At 40.7% G+C, this 27,869-nt stretch overlaps 1 protein-coding gene across 1 annotated transcript in view; it reads left to right on the top strand.

Annotated features, from left to right (window-relative positions):
* Positions 1 to 12,125, top strand: part of LOC125456851 (A disintegrin and metalloproteinase with thrombospondin motifs 5) — a 38,100-nt gene extending 25,975 nt beyond the window's left edge. The window contains exons 7-8 of the mRNA XM_048540304.2: positions 1,226 to 1,401; positions 6,055 to 12,125. Of these exons, the coding sequence (XP_048396261.2) occupies positions 1,226 to 1,401; positions 6,055 to 6,613 (735 nt within the window). The 3' untranslated portion in view covers positions 6,614 to 12,125. The remainder of the gene's footprint in view (positions 1 to 1,225; positions 1,402 to 6,054) is intronic.
* Positions 12,126 to 27,869: the final 15,744 nt, after the last annotated feature.

Genomic DNA, 27,869 nt, shown 5'->3' with positions numbered 1-27,869 from the left:
CAAAGAGGCAGCATAGCTGGGGCCCATGCAGGTGCCCATGGCCACCCCCTTAGTCTGTAGGAAGTAGGATGTCCTCCCTCCCACCTTCCTGCAAAAATGCCATCCCCTATTCCCAATTCCTTTGTCTCCACTGCATGTGCTCCCAGAATGAGGCTTTCCACTCCCGTACATCTCAGATGTCCTCGTTATTCAAGGACTGCAACTTCCCCCCCTCAGTGGTCGAGAACGCCCTTGACCGTGTCTCCTGCATTTCCTGCAACTCATCCCTCACACCCCATCCCCAGTGTGATTGTCACCTGCTACAAGCTATTTGACTGGGAGAGACTTCTACCCATCTTTCTCCCACTTATGTCAAACCCAATCTAACATTGGGATTAACAATTTCACAAATTCTTTGGCCATCTTCACTGCGTTGATATCAAAACTTACCACAGGCTCTACTTTAATATTCCTTAGCCTCAAAACTCTACCTACTCACAGTCTTTTTGCTACACTGAACAGGCTTTCAAACCAAAATATTTATCATTGCTTTTTGGTTTAGTTCCTTTTCACTCCTACTTTACAATCAGAGTGCGGTTCGACACAGCTCATATCTTGCTCCTTCACTTAGACTTCACATCAGCACTTGTAAAGCATCTACAACGATCACAGGTATAGCATGTGGAGATGTCTGCAGGGCCTAACTCTATTACAGAAAATAATTTTTGCAACTGGCTCTTTTAGCTTTGAGGCTTTCTTCTTCGACCGAACTTTTTTTAATTCAGCTTTTTTATTCAGCAGATGTTCGGCTTATGTCATATTATATGGTCAATAGTTGCATGACAAATGAATTAATACATTAACTGAACGTCATAGAGTTAGAATTTAAGAACAAAATATTTTGTAATGCATAGGAAAGCTCCCTTATCTAACAAAGAAGGCTGTTTGATATAAACTGTCAGTCTTTTGAATATATGACCTACATATGTGGTATTAATCATGGTTAAAATGTTTTTTTGTCCATGGTAAAACCTCTAACAATCATTTCTAATCAATCAGCTGTCTCCATGTTGGTTTGCCCCTTGAATTAGAATTCTTGCAAAGTATCCTGATGAATGCAAGACAAAAAGCTTCGGCAAAATGTATTATTTTTCTGTAATTCTCAAGTTGTGGACTACCCAACAACCATGAATGATGAGAAAACTAGCAGCTTCCTTTCTTGAACTGTATTTTGCTTTTTCTCCAGGTAATAGATGGAACGGAATGTCAGCCATATAGCAATTCAGTATGTGTGCGGGGACGCTGTGTCAGGACTGGCTGTGATGGTATAATTGGCTCCAAGCTGCAGTATGACAAGTGTGGGGTCTGTGGAGGAGATAGCTCCACCTGTGTGAAGATATCACGCAGTTTTACCAAGAAAAGGTAATTTGGACCAATATATTATGTCATTAAATGAGGTGAAAATTAGCGTCAATGACATTTTATGTGCCTTTCGTGTGTTTTGATATTAAATTTCCCTTTTGAAAGCATTAACATCAATGGCATCTTTCTCAGATCGTAGTTTATGAAATTAGAGGTCAATGATAGATGTTATTGCTGGGTACTGGAACATATTGCTAGTTCTATTTTATCTAAACTTCCTCTTACCTCTACCCTTAGTTAATTTCTGCATATTTAAATCAGCACCTGCAGATTTCTAAAACCCTTTCCAAGCTAGAGTTCTTCATGTATGTGCCTAGGCTGTGTCAGTTAGCAGTTATTTTGCAATGGAATAGGAGATGATTAACCGTGATCTTGTCCTAACCTAATATCTGTGCACGTGCATATTCCAACCATGCACAAGGCAGAATGATCCAAAGCAAAAGATCTAACTGTTCATTTTTTTCTGTCGGTGAAAAATTTACACTAACACTTGTGCTGGAAAACTCCCTTTAAATTTTAAACAGCGCTTTATTTAATTGGCATCTTAGCACTGAGTCAACTTTGGGAAACAAGATGGATGGGAAAATTAACAGGAAGGGATGTTAACAATCTGCTCAGTGGCTGCGTGGATCTGCTCCTTAGTGTTTAGTCAGAACCAATTGTAACTAGAACAGCTTTTCTTTCTGGGAAAGCAGCCTGTCAGTTTAACTTCCCAACAGACCCTAAACTCTCTTAAATTAAGGTTGAATGCTTGGATCAGACATCATCAAAAGTGCAGGAAAGTCAGTAGTTAGATGCACTTAAGATAAGTTAATGAGTGGTAATTGTCAGGAAGAGAGGAAATGCTCTTTACAAACCAGTCTCCAAATATTCCAGCCCTGTCCTTATAGCTTCCTATTGACCTACGTTCCCCCAGTTGTATTTCTTTACGTAATAGATACTTCAAGTGATTGCTGGAATGGACCAGATGGTGTGGCACTAAGATGTAGCACAGTTCAGAAGGCTACACAGTTACTTCATGTCCTGTGCTGAATTCACTGATCCCAATAGGGTGACAGTGAGATGCTAAATTTAGCCTCATCCGTGAAGCTTCAACAAATTTACCAGTGACATGGAGATCTGCCTGTAATTGGTGACATTTCATTTGTCATGGTATTTGCCTGACATTGTAATTTGACCAGTTGTAGTTTTCATTTCGGATAATGTTCTGCAACTTTGAAGCAGAAGTCACACTCCTGAGTAGTCTCTAGAGGTGCATCTTCTAATATTTGAACTCAGGATCTTCTGTTTACTAGGTAGGCGCTTGAGTTCACCAAGCAACAGCATCAGTTTTTTTTTCCTTCATTCACAAGATGAGGGTATCACTAGTAGGCAGCATTTATTGCCCATCCCTAATTGCCTCGAGGGCAGTTATGAATCAACCACATTGCAGTGGATCTGGGAGTCACATGTAGGTCAGATCAGATAAGGATGGCGGTTTCTTTCCCTAAAGGGTATTAGTGAACCAGATAGTCTTTTTTCCCAACAGTTGGCATTGGATTCATGGTCATCATTACATTCTTAATATTTAGTGAATTCAAATTCTACCATCTGCCATAGCGGGGGTTCAAACACAGGTCCCCAGAATATCACCTGGGTGTCTGGATTAACAGTCCAGCAATAATACTACTAGGTCATTGCTTCCCATCACTTGTTATGGAGGCCCACCTACTAAAACATAAATCCAGAACTGAGTCCAGCTGTTGTAAGTGTCACAGTCTGATAACCTGATAACTCACAATGAGTGCCCATATATAAACAGTGACCACTAGGTCATTGCCAACATTCCTTGAAGTGTCATCATAAGTAGCATGTGAGGACTGAGCAGATATACGGGCCTACTTAATGATCTGAGTCTGCAAAGTCACTGGGTATGTATGAGTATAGGTGTGCATCTGACAAGTACTGGGGATCGTGAAACTGTACGAGGGCTTAGATGATTGAGCCGGGCAGTAAAAGGGTTAAAGGATATTATAATGTCCGCAAGTCATTAAGGTGGTTCACAGTCATTGATGTAATTGTAAAAGGCTAGTGCACTATTTTGCAACGTCTGCAACATTAAGGCTAATTAAGGGAAGGGTTAAACACTGTTACACTCTGGGCAGGTCTGCCCTGGTGCATGTTGGCCAATACAACAGGTTATGGAACAGACAACTCCTATGGGTTGAATTTAAGGAAATTCCAGTGTTCAGTGGAATGCTATGAAAAATAAATGACAGCAGTTTCAAACTGGTCTCCACACTGTGGCAGACAGATTGATTGAAGCACCGAATCCCTTTCCGCCTGATTTCTAGTTTAAATGCAACAATTATTGAGACCACAAAGTCATCAAAGGCTGCAACATGCTCTGGTGCAATTCCAGTTTTGTCATGCTGAGATACATAAGGTTGAAAATTAAGAGACTTTCAACATAGAGCCACAGAGATGATAGTCTCCCATGTCTGAATGAAAGTCTGTCTAATGCTGTTAGAAATTCTGTTCACAAACACATGATCCAGATGTGCAGTCCAGCTGCAGCGTCTCACACTGCCTCATAGACAGACTGATGTTGGTCCGCTGACAGTCTCAAAAGCCAAGTGCTGCCAGCTGTTCAACACATTTAGTGTGCTCAGGTATAGAACAGCAGGTCAACTGACTCTCCCACTCTTCACTGGGGTACTCATGATCTTGACCATAAACCTTGCACTTATATAGAATGTCACAATGACTCCTGACATTTCTCTTGTTCTCCCTCAAGAGGGATAAAAGGAAAAGTGGATACATTTGAAGCTATCCCGACATTCACGGTGCACTGAAAGGCTTCTACTAAGACTATAGCTTTGAGACTACAGTGGGCTCACTGAATTTGTTGGCAGATTCTTGCTCACTATCTCCACAAGTCACCTATTTGTTTTAAATGAATGCATGCTTTAAAGTCTGATGAAGGGTCTAGGCCCGAAACGTCAGCTTTTGTGCTCCTGAGATGCTGCTGGGCCTGCTGTGTTCATCCAGCCTCACATTTTATTAGCATGCTTTAAAGTAACTGAGATCAGGAAAGGCTGGGACTTTTTTCTCTAGAGCATTGGAGGTTGTCAGGTGACCGTATAGAGGTTTATAAAAATATGAAGGGTATAGATAGGGTTAATGGTAGGTGTCCTTTTCCCATGGTAGGGGATTTCAAGACTAGGGGGCATATTTTCAACGCGAGAGGAAAGAGCCTTAAAAAAGACATGAGGACAAATATTTCACACAATGGGTGGTTCAAATGTGGAATGAACTTCCTGAGGAAGACCTGGACGTGGATACAGTTACAACTTTTAGAAGACATTTAGCTAAGTACATAAATAAGAAAGGTTTGGAGAGATATAGGCCAGGAGCAGGCTGGTGGGACTAGTTCAGTTTGGGATTATGTTTTGCATTGCTAGATGGACCGAAGAGTCTGTTTCGGTGCATATGACTCTACGACTCTATCAGGTAAGTATTTATGTAGTCATATCACATGCAGGAATTGTTCGGTTTTTAAGTTGTATATATTTATAGCTTTAGTTGAGAGCTATCACCATGGATATGAGTAGATGACACAGCTTTGATTGACAGGTTGCTCTAATTAAATAGATCTGAACCAAAGCAATATTAAATTGTATAGCTGTGCATCTGACTTGTAGAAAACACCAAAGCCCACATGTGTCTATTCCTCCACCCTTACATGAATGTTATTTTGAGAGAAATATATTATGACCATGTGAGAAGAGATAGGATGGTTGTCCTCTTCTCCAATTCCTCATTTGACTGCAAGTTGCTTACAAATGCAGAGAGTACTTTTTTACTGTTTCTGTGCTGTGATCATCCACACACACACTTGCTACTAAATAGATGCTTAAATACACTGCAAATAAATAGCCAAATGTAATGGCTTAATGATTACATGCTGCCTGGATATATTCCTTTTGTGGCTCGAGCCATATTGCCAAAATGATTGCGTCTAATGTTTTGTCTCCATTTAGTCGAGTTCCAAAGTGATTGTTTGGATGCTTTGCTAATGGCCTGAAAGCCCCCATTCATATTTCTTTAAGGCAATTTATCCTTGAGAGGCTTTGCTGATGGACTGCCTACAATTTCAGTGCCTCTGGAACAGGGATAGTAGCATGATGCCAATATTCAGCCATTTTTGTTTGTGACTTCAATCCTTGAATATGGCTTCAGCTTTTTTTAAAAGCTCAACTAGTGGGTTCCAATCAATAAGTTCATGGTGTCATTTTAAAAGGCATGGTTCAGCAATAAATAGCAAATCCTGAATACATTGTAGGAGAATAAGAAACACTGTAATATATTGTAAAAGAATAACAAACCCTCCATATATTGTCAAGAAACAGAAGAGTAAGAGAAATTGTAATGGAATGGTGCACCTAGCTTATGTTACAGCATAACAGACTTTGTGTGTATTGTAAGAGAATAGAAAAACCACGTATGTTTAACAGGAAAATGCAATCCCCATTTTGATTGTAGGCCTTCAAAAATTGCATAAATCTTAAAAAGCAAAGAGAAGACTGTACATATTGCAGAGAAATAGTAAACTCTTGGCAATAATATGATCAGTCTTGCAAACTTCATCTTAATTTTATTTTGTTCCTTTAGTGTGGGTTACAGAGAGGTAACAAGAATCCCTGCAGGAGCAACACATATCAAAGTGCGGCAGTACAAGCCAAAGGGTCAGCAGCGGTTCACTGCCTATTTAGCTGTTAAAAGGAAGAATGGGGATTATCTCTTCAATGGCAAGTACATGATCTCAACTTCAGAAACAATCATTGATCTAAATGGCACAGTGCTCAACTACAGTGGGTGGAGTCAGAAGGATGATCAAATGCATTCAATGGGTTATGGCCCTTTAAAGGAGCCACTGGTAATTCAGATCCTTGCCACTGATCCTGGGAAACCACTTGACGTGCGCTACAGCTATTTTATTCCTAGGAAACAATTGCCTTCAGCCAATGAAAATGCCATCAAGACTCTGGCTGCACAATCCAACCTTCCCAAGTGGGTAACAGGACCCTGGTTGTCATGTTCCAGAACCTGTGATACAGGCTGGCAGACCAGAACTGTTCAGTGCAAAAACGGATATGGGAAACTGATGAAGGGGTGCCGCCTGTCTCAAAGACCCTCAGCGTTTAAACAATGTTTTCTAAGAAAATGTTAATGCACTATTATTCAGTAAGTTTTTTTATTATGTCATTCTGTTTGTGTTGTCTTAATCTAAAATGAAAACATACTTGGAGAAAAGAAGGGAGAGGACTGCTAGCATGACTTGGCATAAAGCAGACACCACTGTCAGGTTGAGAACAATCAAAGCGAGTAAGTGCACATTGGTACTGCACAGTGGGAGAGCTTCAGATGCATTGCCCAAACTAGTGAGAATGGGAAAGTAGAAGATGACACCAACCTGCATGATGCCTACCTCAGAAGCATCCCTCACCTGTATGGAAATGAGATCTATGGTGCCACCCTTTCCAGAAATACAAGCTGGTGCATTGATCGTACAACTCGTCTGACCCTCCAAAGGAATCTGATGTCTGAGGATCCGGCACAAGCCTGCCTTGTGTTTCAGGATTTGTCTTGCTCTGCTTGCTTTTGACTGTTTAGTTGGACTCGGTGACTGATTCCACGGTGTTCAATTGTGATATTGCACAGAGCAGAGCATTCTCACTCGTTCATTCACTCCTGTGCACATGATGGTAAAGGAAGCCAGCTGGCTGGTGGAAGAGTTTCATGTATTCAAGAATAGAATGAAGAACAATTATGCCGATGAGCATGCAGCATTGTGTTGACCCTGGGAGGAACGTGTGCCACCGTGATTGCATTGTCTTGTTAATGATATTATCTCTCTACAATGATTAAATGGAAGAGCAGATTTGGGCCAAGTGGTCTAATTTCTGCTCCTGTGTCTTATGGTCCAATACCTAAAGGAGACGGTTAACAGTCTTAGTGGACTCTTGCATGAATCCTTGAATGAAGTATGATACAATTCCACACAGTAATAACAAATCTGAAGCAACACAAGAACAAAGAATAAAATAGCTGTGCCATTTGGAATTGTATGCACAAGGGGAAGCTGGTAAAATAATTCCATACAACTCTATACCCCGGATAGATTCAGGGCCAGACTGCCTTATTCTAATGCCCACCAGAAACTCTCAAGAAAAGTTTCTAGCCTGGGACCTTTCACTAAAATTCGAATATGTAACACAGAAATATGGATTTTGTGAAACATCCAAATTAATATCAGGTTACAACTTTCACTTGATTGACTATCCGATCAAAAGTTAAATCATACACCCTGACCCTACTAGTTACATTCCTTGTCTTTTGGATTAATATTGCAATAGGGCAAATGGAACCACAGAGGATAGAACAAGTTTGTGTTTTTTCGTCTGAAAGAGAAATGGTTTGCTTCGTGCACGTACTTTCACAGTACTGTATTCAAGCTATGACATAACCTGGCAGGAACAAGACTTTAATCATTAATGTGGTGCTTGCAACTGATACAGTTTAAGGTTGCCACTTGGGAATTAGGGGAAAAGAAAGGGAACTGACTCAGAGCCCAAGTTCTGATATTTGCTTTGCTCAGAATGTAAGCTCATCAGTTGCCTTGAAATCATCGCTAAGTAAATGTGCTGTAGCACAGGAGGCAGCTATTAAGGGGGATTTTAAAAAACTTATTTTCAAATGTACAGACTTCCTACAGCCATCCCAAAAAAATGTCTGCTCCAAGGCTGGAAAAATGACAATCTGAATCCAAAGGGAAAAATATCCTAACAAATCTGTGGATTTGCTGAAGGTTGGCTTCAGAGGTCAGTAGGTCATTCAGACAATGGGTTTACTGGCTGTTCCTGTGGATTCAGTGATTTTAGAAAAGAACAATTGGTGTTTTGCTTTAAACTGAGTTGAACCTTATTCATGATCCACTCACTCACAACTTAACCGCCTACAATTTCCACGCCAGCAAACCAGTGCTAGGATCTACCTGATCAGAAATTATATGCAGGGAGGAGAATGTGCAATTTTATAAATAAAGTGTTAATTTCCTAATTTCAGTCCCCAATCTCAAGTGAAGCTCAGTTATCAGGCCCATTCCAAATGGGTCAAATCTCACTGTCACCCTCCCCAGTGACTGTATTGTTATCCATTCTCAGGATGGGCTCATTGCTGCCAAAGCCACATTTTAAGCTACCCCTATTTGCCATAAGAGAATAGTGGTGCTGGCAGGTCTCCTATGTTTCCTTCAGCAGAGAAGTGTGCTATGTCACTCAAGAGTCAACCAATTTAGTGTGAAGTTGGAGTCATAACAGGCTATCTTGGGTAGTTAGAGATAGCTTCCTTCTCTGAAGTATGTTATTGATTTAATACATTTGTCAGATAGTCAAGCACCTTCATGGTCATGTGTGCCTACACCAACTTTACATTTTTCCATCTCTTATCAACTGAGCTCAAATTGGCAGACTATCAAGGGGAAATTTTGATCTCATTATTTGTTTTATTATTTCAGAAGCCTGTCATTAATAACCCACTAACATAACCACTCCACTAAATGCCCAAAGTAGTACTGAACGATACAAGCTGAAAAGTGTCAGTTTTAATCTTTAATTACATGTAAACAGCTGATCTCAGATCTCAGAACAGTCATGGATCAGAAAGGATCATTCAGTCCATTGGAGATCATCCCTCCTTGGGCACTCACCCTCCCAAGGCTACGCTCTAACTGCATGTTGAACTCTACTAATATATTCATATTCCTGGCAAGTTTTTCCAATCATGTACAAACCTGTATGCAAGGAATTTCTTCCTTAATTCAGCGTAGATATGAGTACAGGTCTCAATTCGCCCAGGCAAAGGAGGGAAAGTGTTGGCATTTAGAATCAGATTGAACCTAATTGAGTAAATGGCCTCAATAGATGGCACACTCAAAAATAATTTATTAGGGCAGGTTGGAATGAGTCAGTCACCCCCTCCCTGTCCTTCCTGCCTTCTGTAGTACAATGGCCTTACACACTTCCAGTATCACTAGTTGATTTTTGTGTGTGCCATTGCTGCAAATTATTACTTGGTTTATGTTACACTTTTGCCTGGTACAGCAGAAGGGAAACCAACACCTTCGTACACTGTTGATGGCAGTTTTCTCTGGATTAGGCTCCAATTTCAAACAATGATTCCGAAAACCATGAGGCACTAAGTGCCTTTTCATAAGACCCTGCCTAAATGGATTGAATTGTTAACCATTTTATTTTCCATGGAAACAGAATTCAAATATAACCTAATCAGAAGGCTCATTGGTATTTATGGTATGACCTAAAACCTTGATGTATGTTGCTCAGGTGTTGAGGCCTATTTCTGCTCTCAAAGGACAGTATGTGAAATAGAGCAAAGTATTCCTAAATGTCTCTTTACAGAGATGTGTCAACCAAAATACCACCTTTTCCTTTACTCGCTGTTTATACAAAGTTCATAACTTTTAGAATCTAAACTTTTTTAGTAATGACAGATTCAATTTTGAATTGGAAATCTCCCACAGTACAGCTAAATTTTAAAAAAAGATTGCCCCCAATCTGAACAGTAGTTACCTGGTCTCACTTAGGAATCCTGGAAGAGAAATTGGCTCAGCTTTCCCGGGATAAAGTCTGGAAATTCAACCAGAGTTCCAACTTCATTCAACAAAGTCCTCTGGGAGCTCTAATGCTTTGTTCATAGCTTTTGTATGGTCAGTGCTCAGATTCATATATAATGAATAGTCACTGACGTAAAATTTGGTTTAGAGGTGGTGTCAGTCAATAGGAACACCTTTCAGGACAGCAACCAGTTTGAAATTTTGGGGGACATTAGAAGGAGACAAAATCATTGACAATGAAAACAAGAAAATTCTGGAAAAAATAAACCTTGTCTGGCAACATCTATGAAGAGAGAAATTAATTAGCGTTTTGAGTCTCATACTGACTCTTCAGAACTGGATAGAGTTGGAAAATTGTTGTTAATAGAATCGTTGCATGCCGTAGACAGAGGAGGGGGGGGTGGAGGACCAAGTTAAACAGATTGTGAAAGTATTCAGGGCCAAAGACAAAGAGGTTGCTAATGGCAGTGATGGAAAGATAAAGATGTAAAAAGGGTTTAATGAAGATATAAAAAGAGGAGAATGGGTCCTCTCTGTCGGCAGCCTGTCTGGCTGTTAATCAGCCTGCAGATCCTTCCATTACTTCACACTATTCTCAAAGGGAAGAGTTTGAAGATACAATAACAACAATATCCAGAAGGTGTCTATTACTTTCAAGGAAGACAAGAAGGGAAGGGAAAAAGCTGAAAAGGACAGGAAAACAAATCAGCTATTGAAGGATTAGAATTTGACATTTTTAATGTTATTTCATTGCCAATACGTCAGGTATGCATTTGATTATTTAGCTTATTGTTACACAAAAGTCAAAATTATTTATTGTTTAACATTTAAACATTCATTTTCCTGTGGAAACTGTCTAATAATAGATTTGGCACATGTTATAATAGGGCAGCTCTAATCCCAGCAAAGACCATGTGATCCCAAGTAGGACAAAAAACTCCTTCTATTCTCAGGGGACAGTATAAACTACCAATTCCAAACCCGGTATGTTGGCCCAGATATGAGAAACAAGGTGAGATGATGGAAAAAGGGAAAGAGTACTATTGGTCTCCCTTTCGATCCTAAATTCACTCCTGAAGTGAACTGAGCTACACAAGAACAAAGAGATGCTTCTTGCCGACTGCATGGTCCTGGGAGAAGCCATAGAGTGGGTTGGGTTTGTCCATTCATTAAATTAAATGGTATTATTCTGAACTCTATCGTGTGTACCACCCTTATTCATTTACTCAGCTGGGCCAATGGAATCAAAATGACCAGAAATCCATTCGGAATCTTCAGTTCTATCATTGAACTGGGGAATTGAGGAGATAATCGTTTTCTACTATGTATAGATTTTAATTGGGTCTCCATTATGAGGGAGAAAACATTCCAATGTAAATTTAAATTGTGAAATTGTTTAAGGCACAGCACTGAAATAATTTATTTGTGTTAGTACAACTGGTGTGAATTTGATGTAACAGTTTTATTTATTGTTATTTAATGTGGAGAACACCCGCCATGCAATTTTTTTTGAAAAAAGAATTGCTACTGTGCTCTATTATACAACTGTTTAATTTATGCTTCACTCCTATTGTGAAAGTTCACTATATTTTTTAAATATGTATGTTTACGTAATATACAGCACTGGTTGCTTTGTGTACTGTTGCATTGTGCTCTTTCCATGTGTAATTATTCAGATGTTTGCATTCCTTATTAGGGAAGTTGTGCTTGTCTTTTTTAAGAAAAATTATTAATTGACTGAGACAACATGTCAAAAGCATTTTAATACTTGTTTTAAAAGACGTAGCAATTTTGTAATGCATATTAATCATGTCTCGTACAAAAATGCAAACATTTGCTGGATTACAGGGACAGGATAGGGGACTGGGACTAGCTGATTTATTCTCACAGAGTGCTGACACAGATCCAACAGGCTTCCTTCTGTGATGTAACCAGTCTGTAATTCTAAGAAGTACTTTTATCAATTATTTTAAGCACATCAGTAATATTCTGTAACATACTGTAACAATAATCATGTCTGTATAACTAATGTTAAAATTCATTTTTGTAATGTGTGTAAATTATATATTCAAAATGCAATACCACATTCCATAATCAATACCGGTGTTGTTTTGTTTAATATTTGAATTTAAGAAAAAAATTTCAATATTCAATTTCCATTCAGAAGTTTAATTCTTTCCTCTATCACATCTATCTCAAGAACAGAGAAACATGAAATCTTTGCTTTAAAGTAATTATTTTAGTTGATAGAATTGAAGGAATATAGTAAAGACAAACGCTTCAACCCTTGTAAAGCTAATTATAAGATTTAACACAATGTGCATCTGTACATATGTGTCTATGTTTCTGTGAGCAGGACTTTCATTACCTCCTATTATAGATTATACCTGCCTCCTGCGGTTGATCTTGGAAAGTTAGTAGATAATTCCCTAAATTTTGTTCTTAACATGTACATTGCAATCGTGGTTCAAGCAAAGAACTGAAGAAAATAATTTTGTGAATATAAACTGGAAGTCATTTAGTTTGTCAAGAAAAGGTGAGAAAGAAACACATTCTATTTGTTTATGGTTTTCTTGAATTCAGAATGCAAAAAATCTACAAGAAATAGTGGAAGGCTGTGAACTCTGCAGCTAGTAACTCCTAATTTCCCAAAGCCTGTCCACCAACTAGAAATCAGGAGTTTGATGGAATACTCCTCACTTGCCTGAATGAATGCAACACTTAAGAAACTCAATACCATCCAGCACAAAGCCTGCTTCGCTGAACCCCATTCACCATTAATCACTTATTCCACCACCAACATGCAGTGTCAGTAGTGTGTACCATCTATAAGATGGACAGCAGCCACTCACCAGTGTTCCTTCAACAGCCTTCCAAACCCGCAACCACTAGCAACAGGAAGGACAAGGACAGTGAATGAATGGATACAAGTTTACACCCATGTTACACACCATCCAGACTTTATTGTTTTTTCACCCATGCTAGATCAAAATCCTGAAGATCTCCTTCCTAACTGCATTATGGATGCACAAGCACAAAACAGACTGCAACAGTTCAATAAGGCAGCTTACCACCTCAAGGGCAGTTAGGTCGGGCAGCAAATACTGATTTAGCTAGCACTGCCTCACCCCATGAAAATAAATAAAAGGAAGCTTCATTGGCAAAGATTAGTTTTTGGTAGTGAAAGTCAGAAGCTGATTTGTACATGGCAAAGTTCCACATAGATCAATTGTGAGATAACTCCCCAGGGGCCAGTATCCCATTACCAAGGCACCCTTTGTTTACACATGGAGCATCTGTAACACATCCAATTCCCTCAGAGCCAGCTCTGAAAGTGAACAGGCTGTCTAACAATTCTGTCCTTATCTGCTAACAAGGGCTCCCTGATTGAGCCAGATAAACAGACCAAGGAATTCATATTCTGTGAAGTCCACTTGTCTGACCTCGTTGCAATCATTACAAATTGGATATGTGGCTGGACAATCTGTTTCTCATGGTTTGAGGAATAAATGTTAGACCACCTGAGAATTCTTCTTTCTCATGGAAAGAAATGACATTTATTTCGCTACTTCTATTACTTCAAGTCATCTCAAATTAATCTCGATCAGTTAAATACTCTGAAATGCTGTTACTTCAGCCTTGGAAAGGGTAGCTGTTTGCACCCTGCGAAATTCCATGAACGATGATTTAAATGATCAGTTACTCATGATTCACCGATTTTAGTTGAGGGATAGTTGTTAATCTAGCCACCAGAATGACTCCTTTGCCCTAATCTGGGAACAGCTGCAACCTGCATTTAAGATGTAATTTAAAGTTGAGATCTGCATCGCTGCAATACAGCTCCATTAATGAAGTGCCAACTCAGATAATGCACTGAAACTAGCAGAATTTGACTTGAATCCATGATCTACTGACTCTAAGGCAGCATCTCATTATCTGTGCAAGCATTGAAGGCAAGTAGGCAGGGCACTCCTGCAAGTAGCTTTTTGGGTCAACCTCCCTGAAGTGTTTGTTGACTGGCAGTGTTGACGTGCCCAGCAATAGCCAGCCGCAAATTAAAATCAGTTACAGTGTTCACTTGGGAGAGAGCTGAAAATGTCAGTGGGAGCTTGCGGCTGGTGAAAGCGCAGCTCACCAAGACTGCTCATTGTCTGGTGCAACTGAGCCAGGGGATCAGTGTTGCCCCCTGTAAAATCTACCCACAATGCACCTGCAGCAATCAGAGGCCAGAACTGGAATAAAGGTGTCAAGCGTTTCCCATTGCATAAGGAGACATATTTATTTTCACTAACTTTAGAAGCCTTCAGAAGACATCTCCATCGCCAAGAACGCTCCATTTTGCCTACTCACATCAATAGCATGCAGCCATCCCAGTAGAGGTGCCAACTGTCTCCCATCTCCTGTGTTCCTTAGTGGGCTGAGGCTCAGCATGTTAATTGGCCACCTCTGGGAAAATTACACAGCCTGGTGGAACCTAAACATCATCATGGGCAGGTTCACTGTGAATTAAAAACAATGTTGGTAAAATTCCACCCAAAAATGAAACGCTGCTACTGAGCCAAGAGTGGTCTTCTTTATATCCACCAAAGAGAAAGTCAGGTCCTCAGTTCGTCATCTCATCTGAAAGACAGGCAGCTGCAGACATCCAGGGCTCTATACTAGAGCGAAGTGTGAACCCTGATTATGTGTTTAAGCTTTTTTTTTAAGTGGGTTTTTGAACCCTCAGCCTTTTGAATAAGTGACAGCCCTAATATTGAACCAAGACTTGTGCTGGAGCTGAACGCCGTAAGTTAAAGCAACTCTACAATGGTGCAGTACTTCCTGCAAACTTTTATCTATCAGAAAGTCTGGCAGAGAATCAAGAAGGAAGTAATTGAGGTTGTACAAATAACTCTAGTCGCATTATTTTCACAAGATTGGGAGTCATTGCTGAGGCATCTTGAGTCCTCATGTCTGCACCAAGATCTCTTGAATCAATATAGTGTGAATTTTAAGCAGAATAAAACTCCTTCTGTTCTCTCACAGCATACACCACAGAAGTGGCAATGTCCCTATCTGTGGCCAAAGGTTTAAGTTTCATCTGCTATGTCTTCTATCATAACATATCGAACATATTGATTAAAAATAACTACACCTTAGAAGTAACTTCCCCATTGGACCAGTATAATATTTGGCTTCTTGTTTCATTTTTCACATGGCCTTGATAACAATGGAAGGCTTTTTCAAGATCAAGGGCCATCATAGTTGAGCTTGTGTTGTCCCCACTTGACCTCCTCATAATGTTCACTTTCTGAAAAAGGGTTGCTGGGCAATGATCAAGAGAAGAAACTTAGATTTGCCAACTGATTGGTGCACATGACTGCTACTCCAGCTAAGCTCAGAAATAGTGAGGATGCACACCTGGGACATTTGACACGATGTGTATTTCTTGGGCAATGCCTCTATTCATCAGGCAAACAGGAGGATCATACTGAGGATCAGAAAAAGAAATATGTTGGATCATTTTCCCTGTCATATACTGAAAGATATTATGGAGTATCTTTCATGTAGCTTTCAGCAATTCCATATCACTGACTATCGTTGGGGTTCCCAACATGCAATACCCACTATGTTGAGCTGGAGAACTATCTAAACACATTGATATATTTGAATGTTCACTGGAGTCTCCAATGCTATGATGAATCAAGCTCCTATTCTGCATCAAGATGGAATCTCTGTCCATGTTATCAAAGCCCTAGTTTAGGGTCACTATGGCACTGGCCCACAGGCAGGCCAAACATACAACAGCTAGCAGAGCAGGCTGTAGCATCTCCCTTCAAGAGGAAGGGAATGTTATGAAGATGATGCTGTGGCCGAGTTATTATTGCATGCTTTCTAGCAGGCAGACATTTTGTTGAAGGTCTGAAACAAATGTGGCTGTCAAACATGCAGTGATGTGAGAACACAATAAGACTGAGACCCAGACAGCAACAACCAATTTTCACTACAGCAGCGACTAGTTGTCAGAATGCTTTTGGTTAAAGGTGGTGCCCAATTTAACAGCAGTGGATGGGGGTCTTGCATTTTGTGGGACTTCATTTTCCAAAGCTGTCATCGCTGTATAATACAGGTACATTCTATCTCTGTTAACTAGGATAGGACTTTGACATTTAACTTTGACAATCAAAAGGAGCTGAAATTTCCTAAATATCTTGCTGGGATTTAATTTTTCTTACTAGAATACTGGTTCCTGTTTTTATCAGCTACTTTTTTCCTCACATTTCATCATAACCTCTATTGTTTAACATATCATTTTTGTTTTGTTCCAGTTCTCAGAGCAATGACCTATCCCCAACCATCTGCAGTTGCTTCATCAATGATCTTCTCTCCATCATTTGGTCAGAAATGGGGATGTTTGCTGATGATTGCACAATATTAAGCCCCAGGTGCAAATCCTCACATCCTGAAACAGCTTTAATTCAAATATTGCAATACCTGGGTAATATTCAGGTGATGAGTGATAAGTAGCATTCAAATAATACTTATGTCATACAAATACCAGGCAATTTTTATATCCATCCAATCACTGCCCTTGGCATGGAAGACTCTTGATGATTCCCCACAATCAACATCATGATTTTGACCAGCAACTTAACTGAACCAGACATGTGAACATTGTGACTGCAACAGCAAGTCAGAGAATGGGAATTCTGCAGCAAGTAACTCATTTACTTCCTCCCCAAAGCCTGTCTGCCAACTACAAGGTACAAATCAGGAATGCAATGGAATACTTGCCATTTGCCTGGATGAATGCAGCTCTAGAATCATAGAACCATGCAAATGTACAGCATGGAAACAGACCTTTCAATCCAAATCATCCATGCCAACCAGATATCCAAAATGAATCAAGTCTCATTTATCAGTATTTTGCCTGTATCCCTCTAAACGCTTTCTATTCATATGCCCATCCAGATGCCTTTTAAATGTTATGATTGTACCAGCCTCCACCACTTCCTTTGGCAGCTCATTCCATACATGCACCACTCTCTGCATGAAAAAGTTGCCCATTAGGTCCCTTTTAAACCTTGCCCCTCTCACCTTAAACCTACTCATTCCAACCTTCACCCCAAGGAAAAAACTTTGTCTATTCACCGTATCCATGCCCCTCGTGATTTTATAAACTCTGACACCCCAGGGAAAATAGTCCCAGTGTATTCAACCTCTAGCAACATCCTTGTGAATTTTTTCTGAACACTTTCAAGTTCCACAACATCCATCCTATAGCAGTGAGAATTGCATGCATTATTCCAATAATGGTCTAACCAATGTCCACAACATGAACTCCCAATTCCTATACTTAATGCATTGAACAATAAAGGCAAGCATACCAAATGTCCTCTTCACTATTCTATCTACCTGTGACTTCACTTTCAAGGAACAATGAACGTGTACTCCAAGGTCTCTTTGCTCAGGAACACGCCCCAGAACCTTACCTGTGGTTCTATTTTCTATGTTCTATTACCATTAAGTGTGTAAGTCCTGCCCTGATTTGCCTTTCCAAACTGCTGCACCTCATATTTATCTAAATTAAACTCCATCTGCCACTCCTTGTCCCATTGGCCCATCTGATCAATATCCCATTGTATTCTGATGTTATCTTCTTTGCTATCCACTATACCTCCAATTTGGATGTCATCTGCAAACTTACTAACCATACATCCTATGTTCACATCCAAATCATTTATATAATTGATAAAATAGCAGAGGGCCCAGCACCAATCCTTGTGGCACACTTCTGGTCACAGGCCTCCAGTCTGAGCAGCAACCCTCCACCACCACCCTCTGCCTTCTATCTTCGAGCCAGTTCTGTATCAATATAGCTAGTTCTCCCTGTATTCCATGTGATCTAACCTTGCTAGACAGTGTGCATTGAGGAACCTTGTTGAACACCTTGCTGAAGTCCATATAGATCATGTCCCCTGCTTTGCCCTCAACAATCCTCTTTGTTGCTTCTTCAAAAAACTCAGTCAAGTTCGTGAGACAGGATTTCCCACATACAAAGCCATGTTGACTATCTCTAATTAGCTTAATTAGATGTTACAAAATTAGGAGATATCATTGATAGAGAGGAAGGTTATCTAAAATTACAGAGGGATCTTGATCAGATAGGATTGGCAAATACAATGCAATACAGATAATTGCGAGGTGTTGCACTTTGGAAAGTCAAACAAGGTAGGACTTATACAGTAAATGGTAAGGTCCTGAGGAGGGCTGTGGAACAGGGGACCAAGGAGTACAAGGACATGGTTAAAAGCATTGTCACAGGTGGACAGAGTGGTAAAGAAAACATTTAGCATGCTGGCCTTCATCAGCCAAGGTACTGAGTAGAGGAGTTGGGATATTATGTAACAGTTGTATAAGTCATTGGTGAGGCTGTGTTTGGAGTATCGTGTACAGTTTTGGTTGCCTATGCAAAAACGATTTATGAGGATGTGGCCAGGAGTTGTAGGGAGAGGTGTATAAAATCATGAGGGGCATTGATAGGATGAATGCATATAGTCTTTTACCCAGGGGTGGGGAATTGAAAACTAGAGAGCATAGATTTAAGGTGAGAAGGGAAAGATTTAAGGACCTGAGTGACAGCTTCTTCACACAGAAAGTGGCAGATATATGGAATGGCTGCTGGAGAAAGTGGTTGTGGCAGGTACAATAGCAACATTTGAAAAACATTTGGATTGGTGCACGCATGGAAAGGGTTTGGAGGGATATGGACTGAATTTGGTCAATTGGAACTAGCTGAGTGGGCACCATGGTCAGCATGGACCAGTATGGACCAAAGGGCCTGTTTTCACACTGTATTACTCTTTGACTCCATAACTTGCCCACCACCAATGTCAGGCTCACCGGTCTATAGTTCCCTGGCTTTTCCTTACCACCTTTTTTAAATAGTAACACCACATTAGCCAACATCCAGTCCTCTGGCACCTCATCTGTGGCTATCATTGATGCAAATATTTCAGCAAGGGGCCCAGCAATCATTTCACTAGCTTCCCATAGCATTCTAGGGTACACCTGATCAGGTTCTAGGAATTTATCCACTTTTATTCATTTTAAGACGGCCAGCACGTCCTCCGTTGTAACATGGACATTTTTCAAAAGGTCACCATTTATTTCCCCACATTCTCTATCTTTCATATCCTTTTCCATAGTAAACACTGATGCAAAATATTCATTTAATATCTCCCCAATCTACTGTGTTTCCACACATAGTTGGCCTTGCTGATATTTAAGGGGCCCTATTCTCTCCCTAGTTATCCTTTTGTCCTTAATGTATTTGTACAATCCCGTTCGATTCTCCTTAATCCTATTTGCCAAAGCTGTCTCATGTCCCCCTTTTACCCTCTTGAGTGTACTCTTACTGCCTTTATACTCTTTGAGGTATTCACTCAATTTCTGCTATTTAATTCTGACATATGCTTCCTTCTTATTCTTAAACAAAATCTCACTTTCTCTAGTCATCCAGCGCGACGGGTTTAATGGCTTTCAACAGAGCACTGCTGACAATTTCCCGTGGAATAAAATAGTTTCAACTTTAAAGCAACTATTTCTGATCATTGGAGTTAGTTTTAGCATTACACATTTATTATATTGTAAATCTACTAGCCCTCGACTTTAATTCTAAGCAGGCAATGGGTTGCAGAAATTAATGCCGCAGTGTGTAAGGAAGCAGGACTGGCTTTCGGAATTAATTCTGCATTTATCAACAGGCCTCACTTTTGCTGAGACCACCCCAAAAACATGGGCTTAACTTTTTCAGCTTCCTCTTTCTATTACGTGCCCATCAAGTTTTATCCTGTAAGAAAAACCACAGTGGCTTTTGTGCTTAGAAATGCTAAAATTGAGGTCAGGTTCCTGAAGTTTAGCACCATCTGAGACAAGGCAGTCCACTTGCTTGGTACGCGTCAATGTTCACTCCCTCCAAACCATGCACAGTGGCAGCATTGTGTGCCATGTCCCCCAAGATTTCTTGACAGTACTTTCTAATTCTACGGCCTCTTGCAGCTATAAAGTTTAGAGCAGCAGTTGCATAGGAACATTGTCACAGTCCAGTTCTCCTCAAAACTACACCAAATTCATCCGGAACTCATCCCCATTCTTTCACTGTTGCTGAGTCAAAGTCCTGGAGCTCCATTTTGAATAGCACTGTGGGTCTACCTACGCCATATGGACTGCAGCAGTTCAAGAAGGCAGCTCACCCCAACCTACTCTTAGACAACTTACAATGCACATAGTCAGCAACACCCACATCCCATGAATGAAATTGAAAATTAGAGTACAATATTCCCTGAAAACTATTGTCTCCATCATAAGTCCACAGTCCCATTTCACTGTATCTTTTCTTTATTTTGTTAAGTTTGGCTAGTCTAATGAACTGAGGAATGGTGTAGCATCTCAGTTGAATGCACATCCTGTTCGATGTGGGACTTATATCAGGTTCCAGGGAAACATGTGTGCAAGGCCTGTTATTAGCTGGAGAAGATAAACCTCTTACTTCCAATGTTTGAGGGCAGATGGTATTGCTGTGCTGCCAGCATAATGGGAGATCACCCCACAGCTTAAATGCAAGCACACAGAGAGGGACTAGGTGACTGTCAGGTAGTTAAGAAGGACAGGAATGCTTAGCTCCTTACAGTCGTATGGCAGGGAAAAAGACTCTTTAGTCCAACTCGTTTGTATTGACCAGACATCCAATCTGACCTCATCCCATTTGGCAGCATTTGGCCCATATCCCTCTAAACCTTTCCTGTTCATATACCCATCCAGATGCCTTTTAAATGTTGTAATTGTACCATCCTCCACCACTTCTTCTGGCAGCTCATTCCATACACGCACCACCCTCTGCATTTCTGTTTCTAATCAGTAGTCAGTTCTGAAGGTTGGTGATAGTTCTAGTTTGTCAGGGAATGCAATCAGAGTCATGTGTGTGGCACCCAGCTGCACAGCTGGAGAAGAGAAAGGTCAGGAAAATAATAGCACCAGGGGAGTCAATAGTTACGGGAAATAGCCAGATGTTTCCATTGTCACAGACATGATTCCAGGATAGTTAAGCATGTTACTGCAGAACATTCTGAAGGACAAGTCTGAAAATCTATTCGTCATGATCCATATCATTTTACCAACGAAAGAGTAGAAAGAGGTTATGTCAAGGTCTCGTTACTCGACTTTAGAAAACTAGGAAAGAGACAATAAAAGCAGGACCTCTTAGTTATAATCTCTGGATTGTTCCCAATGCATTCCGTTCATGAGTATGGTTATAACATATTTTATATGTTTTGACCAAGACACCTCTTCCTGTTCTGAACTCCAGCAGTTACAATTCTAACTTGTGCAAAGTTCCCTTATAAGATAACCAGCACACATTTCAGGTAAAAGTCTGATAAATCTTCTTTAAACTGCTTCCCATGCATTTACATCCATTCTTATGTATAGAGACCACACAATACTGTACACAATACTGCAAATGTGGTCTTACCAATGGCTTGAAACATAATCTTAATACTTCCGTATTTGGTTCCACTGGCATAGAAGGATAATATTCTATTTGTTTTTCTAATCATTTGCTTTGTCAACTTAACGACATTTTGGGGTTCATGTACCAACTCTGCCAGATCCCACTGCATTTCAGAGCTTTATGACCTCTCACCATTCAGATAATACGCTTCCATTTCATTCTTCTGTCTAAATGGATAATTTCACATTTTCACTTATTATGCTGACTTTCCAGATCATAGATGACAGAAATATTTTCCCACAATTTCGAGTGATATTTTGAGAAGGGGGAATTAAAGGAAATTAGTATTACTCAAAAATAAAGCACTAAAAAATTAACAGGGCTGAAATTAATGGGGCAGCGCAGTGACTCCGTGGTTAACGCTGCTGTCCCTCATAGTGTCAGGAACCAAGGTTCAATTCCCTTGACTGGCTGCCTGTGTGGAGTTTGCTCCATGTTTTCTCCATGTCTTTGTGAGTTTGAGCCAGGTGCTGTGGTTCCCTCCCACAGTCCAAAGATGTGTAGGTTAGGTGGATTGGCCATATTAAATTGCCTCATAGTCTCCAGGGGTATGTACGCTAAATGGATTAGGTGTGGGAAATGCAAGGTTACAGGGACAGGGCTGGGTCTAGCTGGGATGTTTCTTTGGAGGGTCAGTACAGACTCAGTGGGTCAAATCGCCTCATTCCACACTGTAGGGTTCCACGAAAACTGATAAATCCCCAGGGCCTGGTAATATAAAAGGAGATGGTTACAGAAATAATGGAATGTTTTGGTTGCCATTTTTTGAAATTCTGCAGATGTTGGAATCATCCCAGCAGACTGGAAGATGAAAAATATAATTCCGATATTTGAAAAAAGGAGGAAGTCAGAAAACAAGGAATTACAAACAAGTTAGTCTAACTTCAATAGTAGGGAAAGTACAAGAGTGTATCATAAAGAATGCTATAACAGGACATTTAGAAAACATCAATGGTGGGATCAGGCAAAGGTAATGTGAATTTATTAAAGGGAGATGGTGTTTGACAAACCTACTGGAGTTTTTTGAGGACATAACTAGTAGAATAGGAAAGGGAGAACTGGCGAATGTGGTGTATTTTCAGTAATGTTGTCAGTAATGTTCAGTGTGTTTTCAATAAAGTCCCACACAAGAGGTACTGTGCAAGATTATTGGGGTTTGATTGGGATGATATACTGGTATGGACTAGGAATTGGTTAGCAGCCTGAAAGAAAAGTCCAGAAATAAAAGTTTTTTCAGAGTGGAAAGTGGTGGCAGGTGTATTCCAGGGATCAGTACTTGGGCCACAATAATTCACAATATTGATCAACAATTTAGGTGAGGGAATCAATCATAATATTTCCAGGTTTGCTGATGACACATACGTAAGAGTCATTATGTGTGGTATGGAGGAGGTACAGGCACTTCGAGATAAATAAGGCAATTTGATGGGCTCGTGAAATGGTGGCCATGTGGCAGATGAAATCAAAATCAGAGAAGTATGAAGAGATACATTTTAGTTGGAAGAGAAAGAACAGCATTATAAATCAATGGATTAAATTCTGAAGTAGGTGCAGGTATAGAATGACCTGGGAATAGACTGTAGAGTGAATCAAATGATTAACTTAACAAATTAACTGAAGGAGAAAAACTGAAACTTGTTAACTTCAAGGTTCCACACTGGATTTGATGATGCCCTCCTGCTCCTTAAAGATCACCAGTCATAAGTGCTTCAAGTATTCCAGCAGAATGAATGCTCCCTCTCTAAGGAGACCTGGGGAATAATGCAAACATAGAAGGGAGATGGGTGGTCCAAAGAAATGAAAAATATAATTCCGATATTTGAAAAAAGGAGGAAGTCAGAAAACAAGGAATTACAAACAAGTTAGTCTAACTTCAGTAGTAGGGAAAGTACAAGAGTACAAGAAAGTACAAGATCCCCTCAGCAGGCCACTGCCTAGATCTCTTAATAGCAACCTAGGCAGGCCTGAGAGCAGACCTACCAGGAAGTCTTCCAATAGCCCCATTCCATCCACCCCCACCCTCCTCTGCATCATGTGATTAAAAATCAGGTGTAGAGCAAGAGTGAACCCAAAGGTTGAGAAGCAGCCCCAAACATAATAAAAGAAGGAAGGGAGATGGAAGATAGACTTCCCAATGCCACAAGAAACACGGCTTGCCTGGGAGCCTGTCAACTGACTCCACCTACAGTTGGTGGAGGACCCTCCACGCCAAATCCCAAATGGAGTGAGCTCTCCACTGGGAGACCCCTACTTACAAAAACCTGCAATGACTTGTGTGAATAGCTGACAAGGGGCAAGTAAGTAGAGGGCACCTGGGGATGTTTGTGCACCAATTATTGAAGCTGGCACGGCAGGTGGTGAAATAGGAAGGTGGCTTTTATATAGAGGCATAGAACATGAAAGCAAGGAAGTTATGGTGAACCATTTTAAGAAACGTTGTGGTCCAGCCTCAATTCGAGTTTTAAGGCCAATTCTACTCTCCACACTTTAAGAAGGGAGTGAAGGCTTTTGAAAGGATGTGAAAAGATTTACAAGAATGGTTGCAGAGTTGAGGACTTCAGTTACAAAAGTAGATTGGAGAATCTGAGTTTGCTTTCCTGTTAGAAGATAAGAGATTGAATAGAGGTGTCCAAAACCACGGGGTTGTGGACAAGGCAGATGCGGAGAAACTGTTCTCATCAACATAAAGGTCAAGACCCAGATTTAAAGTGATCAGCAAATGAACCAAAGTGATGAGAAGATATGATGATTTTTATCCAGAAAACAATTCTTGAAAAGATGTTGAGGCAGTTACAATCGTGGCTTTCAAGCATTGGTGGAGCACGTGAAGCGTAAAATGCTCTTGCAGAGAGTTAGCATGGGCTTCAACTGGCAGAATAGCCTGCTTCTGTACTGAGATTCTATAATTCCGTGGTCTTTGATTGATGGTCATTGTATGAATTTGTGATGCTAAGAACTGCCAATTTATGGTTGTGTACAGAGCTGCCACCATCCATATTTTCGCAGCCTACTTAGTTAAAAGAGGTTGCAGAAAACCAAAAAGGTGGTCCAACAAGGAGGTGTTCTAGTCTTAAACAAGGCATAGCATTTGAATGATGATGACTGAGTTCATGTTGTATACGTAAGACAGACATTGTTACTTAGATTATTGGGAGACTTAGAATAACAAAATTGTCCCCTTTGAAATACTTCACCTGCACTTCCCAGAATCTAGTCTACTGTATTTGCAGCTCACAGTGTGGTCCCCCTACACTGGGGAAACGAAGCACAGGCTTGGTGACCGCTTTGCAGAACATCTACGTTCTGCTCACAAGAAAGACCCTGAACTACCTGTTGCCTGCCACTTCAACACACCACCCCGTTCCCTGGCCGACATCTCTGTCTCTGGCTTGTTGCAGTGTTCCAGCGAAGGTCAATGTAAGCTGGAAGAACAGCACCTCATTTTCATGGTCATCATGCAATTCTCTATCCATATCAATGTTAATATCAGTCTCCCCATCAGCAGAATATGTTCCTTTATTTCCTCCATTTTTTACAGGTTTTCTGTTTAATACATGAGATAAACACTGATCCTCTCTATGGGTCTTAATCTTAAATGTGATATAATTCCCCGATCACTAGAATTGCTTGTAAATCAGGCAGAAGAATCCACTCCCCAGGTGAGTTTGTAAAGTGGGTGTTGGGGCCAAAATCTGTCCCCGTTCCATCAAAGCCAAAAACAATGCTGTAATTCAGCAATGTATTCTGAATAGTGAGCAATCTAGAATAGGATTGCTGGATTGGTGAGATATTTTCTAATCAACTTGTTCAAAGATATTATTACACACCTCTTGGGAAATTGGGACTTCAACACAAATCTCCTGTCTCAAATGCAAGGACGCTACCACTACACTACAAGACTCCTACATCCTAACAGTAGCGTGGTACCTTCGTTGTCTATATCCACAGTTTTCCCACTGTGATTGCAATGAGATTAGCCAGGGAGACCACATGGAATATGAGTTCCCTGATTTGGGCGGTGAACGTGGTGCAATCAGGGAGCCCTGGCTGACAGATATACCTAGCTCTGAGGAAGCTGGATCAGTGTCAGGACTTTCCACCTAATGCTTAAAATTTTCTTCAGGACCAGAGGTGGTGAGCCATTGTAATTGCTGCTGGTATGCAGACTGAAGACAGCAAGCATCCTGCAAGACCCAAACTGCGTAACAGAACTCATGGGCTAGTACCCACGAAAGTGCACATCCTGGAAAGTTCACCTATATCTGGTTTGGAACAGTTAAACTGGTTAGCAAAATCTAATCAGAGCCAATCAAAATAAATGTCTGGTTAAATGGTCGCCCAGTTTTAATGGAGGTCGATACTGGTGTTGCTGCTTCAGTGATCATAGAACCAGGCTCTAAAATAATTTGCTCTGGACTTCAAACCTGAAGTTTGCACAAGATCTCAGCCTGAGAAGCTATACTGGGGAACCATTACAGACTAAGGGGAGAACTTTGGTTCCAGTCTTTTATGAGAAGCAGCTGGTTCAGTTACTAGTGATTGCAGTAAAAGGCTCAAGCCCAAGCTTGATTGGGTGAAACTGGTTGAGAGAGATTCACCTTGATTGGTCAACCTTTTTCGATTAGAAACTGACCACCTGATGAAAGTCCTAATAAAATGCCTGGAAATTTTTCAGGAAGGACGCAGGCTTGGAGGGCCAAAGGGCCTGTTCCTGTGCTGTAATTCTTTTTGCTCTTTGTACTAACAAAGGTAACAAGGCCACCTTGCATGTTGACCAGGAAGCAATTCCACGATTCTGCAAGGCCTACCCAGTGCCATTTACTGGACAGAAAAAATAGAGGCAGAAAGCATGAATCTGGAAAGCGAAGGAATCATCAAACCTGTGCAGTTTGCAGAATGGGCAGCATCAGTTGTACTGATCAGATCGGTTCACATTTGATTTCAAACAAATGGCAAACTGCTCTTTACGGCTGGATAAATACCCAGTCCCTTGCATAAAAGTTTCATACGTAAAGCTGGCAGGGGGATTGTCCTCCACAAAGCTGGACATGAACCAGGCATACCTGCAATTGCAATTAGATGAGGATTCCCGGATGCATGCTACAGTTAACACTGTGAGGGTTCGTACTAACATAGCAGACTGCCATTTGGGATATCGTCACTCTGTGCAATTTTTCAACCGATGATGGAGAATATTTTACAAGATCTACCCCAGGTCACCATTTATCCAGATGACATGCTAATATCAGGGGAGGTCAATATGGAGTACTTAGAAAACCTGGGCCTTAGAACAAAGAACTGTAATGATGCCAAATTAAACATAACCCTTCTGCTTGCCTTTAGTGCTTATCCCTCTATTCCTTGTATATGCATTTACTTGTCTAAAAGTCTCCTCAATGCCCCTATCATATCTGCATCCACCACCAAGCCTGGCAGCATGTTCCAAACTCTTACCACTCTTTGCATAAAAATTGTGCCCCTCACATCTCCTTTGAACTTTCCCCCTCTCATTTCAAATGCATGCCCATGTTTCTCCAAAGTGGGCACCAGCCTTAGAATGGAAAAATGTGCCAGACTCCCCAAGTGACTTATTTGGGCAACAGGGACAACAGGGCCATTGGAAGATAAAGTGAAGGTGATCAAAGTGTCACAGTTCCCACATCACTGCTGGAACTTAGGTGTTTCATTGGGCTGGTGAATTATTACAAAAAGTTCATATTTAACCTGACCTCCATCCTGGCACCTTTACATCAACTCTCAACAAAGGATCAGCCTTGGAAATGGTCACCTAGCCATGCCATAGTCTTCAGGGAAGTGAAGAAACAGCTATCATCCTCTAAGGTGTTGGTACACTATGATCCCCAAAGAGATCTGGTATTGACATGTGATACCTGACCGTATGGGATTGGAATGGTATTAGCTCATAGGTAGCCCAATGGAGATGAATGCCCACTGGATGTGAGTTTGCTCGCTGAGCTGGGAGGTTGGTTTTCAGATGTTTCGTCAACATTCTAGGTAACATCATCAGTGAGCCTCCGGTGAAACGCTGGTGTTATGTCCCGCTTTCTATTTATGTGTTTAAGTTTCCTTGGGTTGGTGATGTTATTTCCTGCTCACTAGTACATGGATCCAGGACTTTTGCAAATGAAGAGCATAAACACACCCAGATGGAGAAGGAAGGTTTGGCGGTCATTTCAGGAATCAGGAAGTTCTGCCAGTACCTTTCTAGACATAAATTTGTAG

The sequence above is a fragment of the Stegostoma tigrinum genome, chromosome 12 (assembly GCF_030684315.1).
Source record: "Stegostoma tigrinum isolate sSteTig4 chromosome 12, sSteTig4.hap1, whole genome shotgun sequence".
NCBI lineage: Eukaryota > Metazoa > Chordata > Chondrichthyes > Orectolobiformes > Stegostomatidae > Stegostoma > Stegostoma tigrinum.
This window is presented reverse-complemented; position numbering and strand designations above follow the sequence as displayed.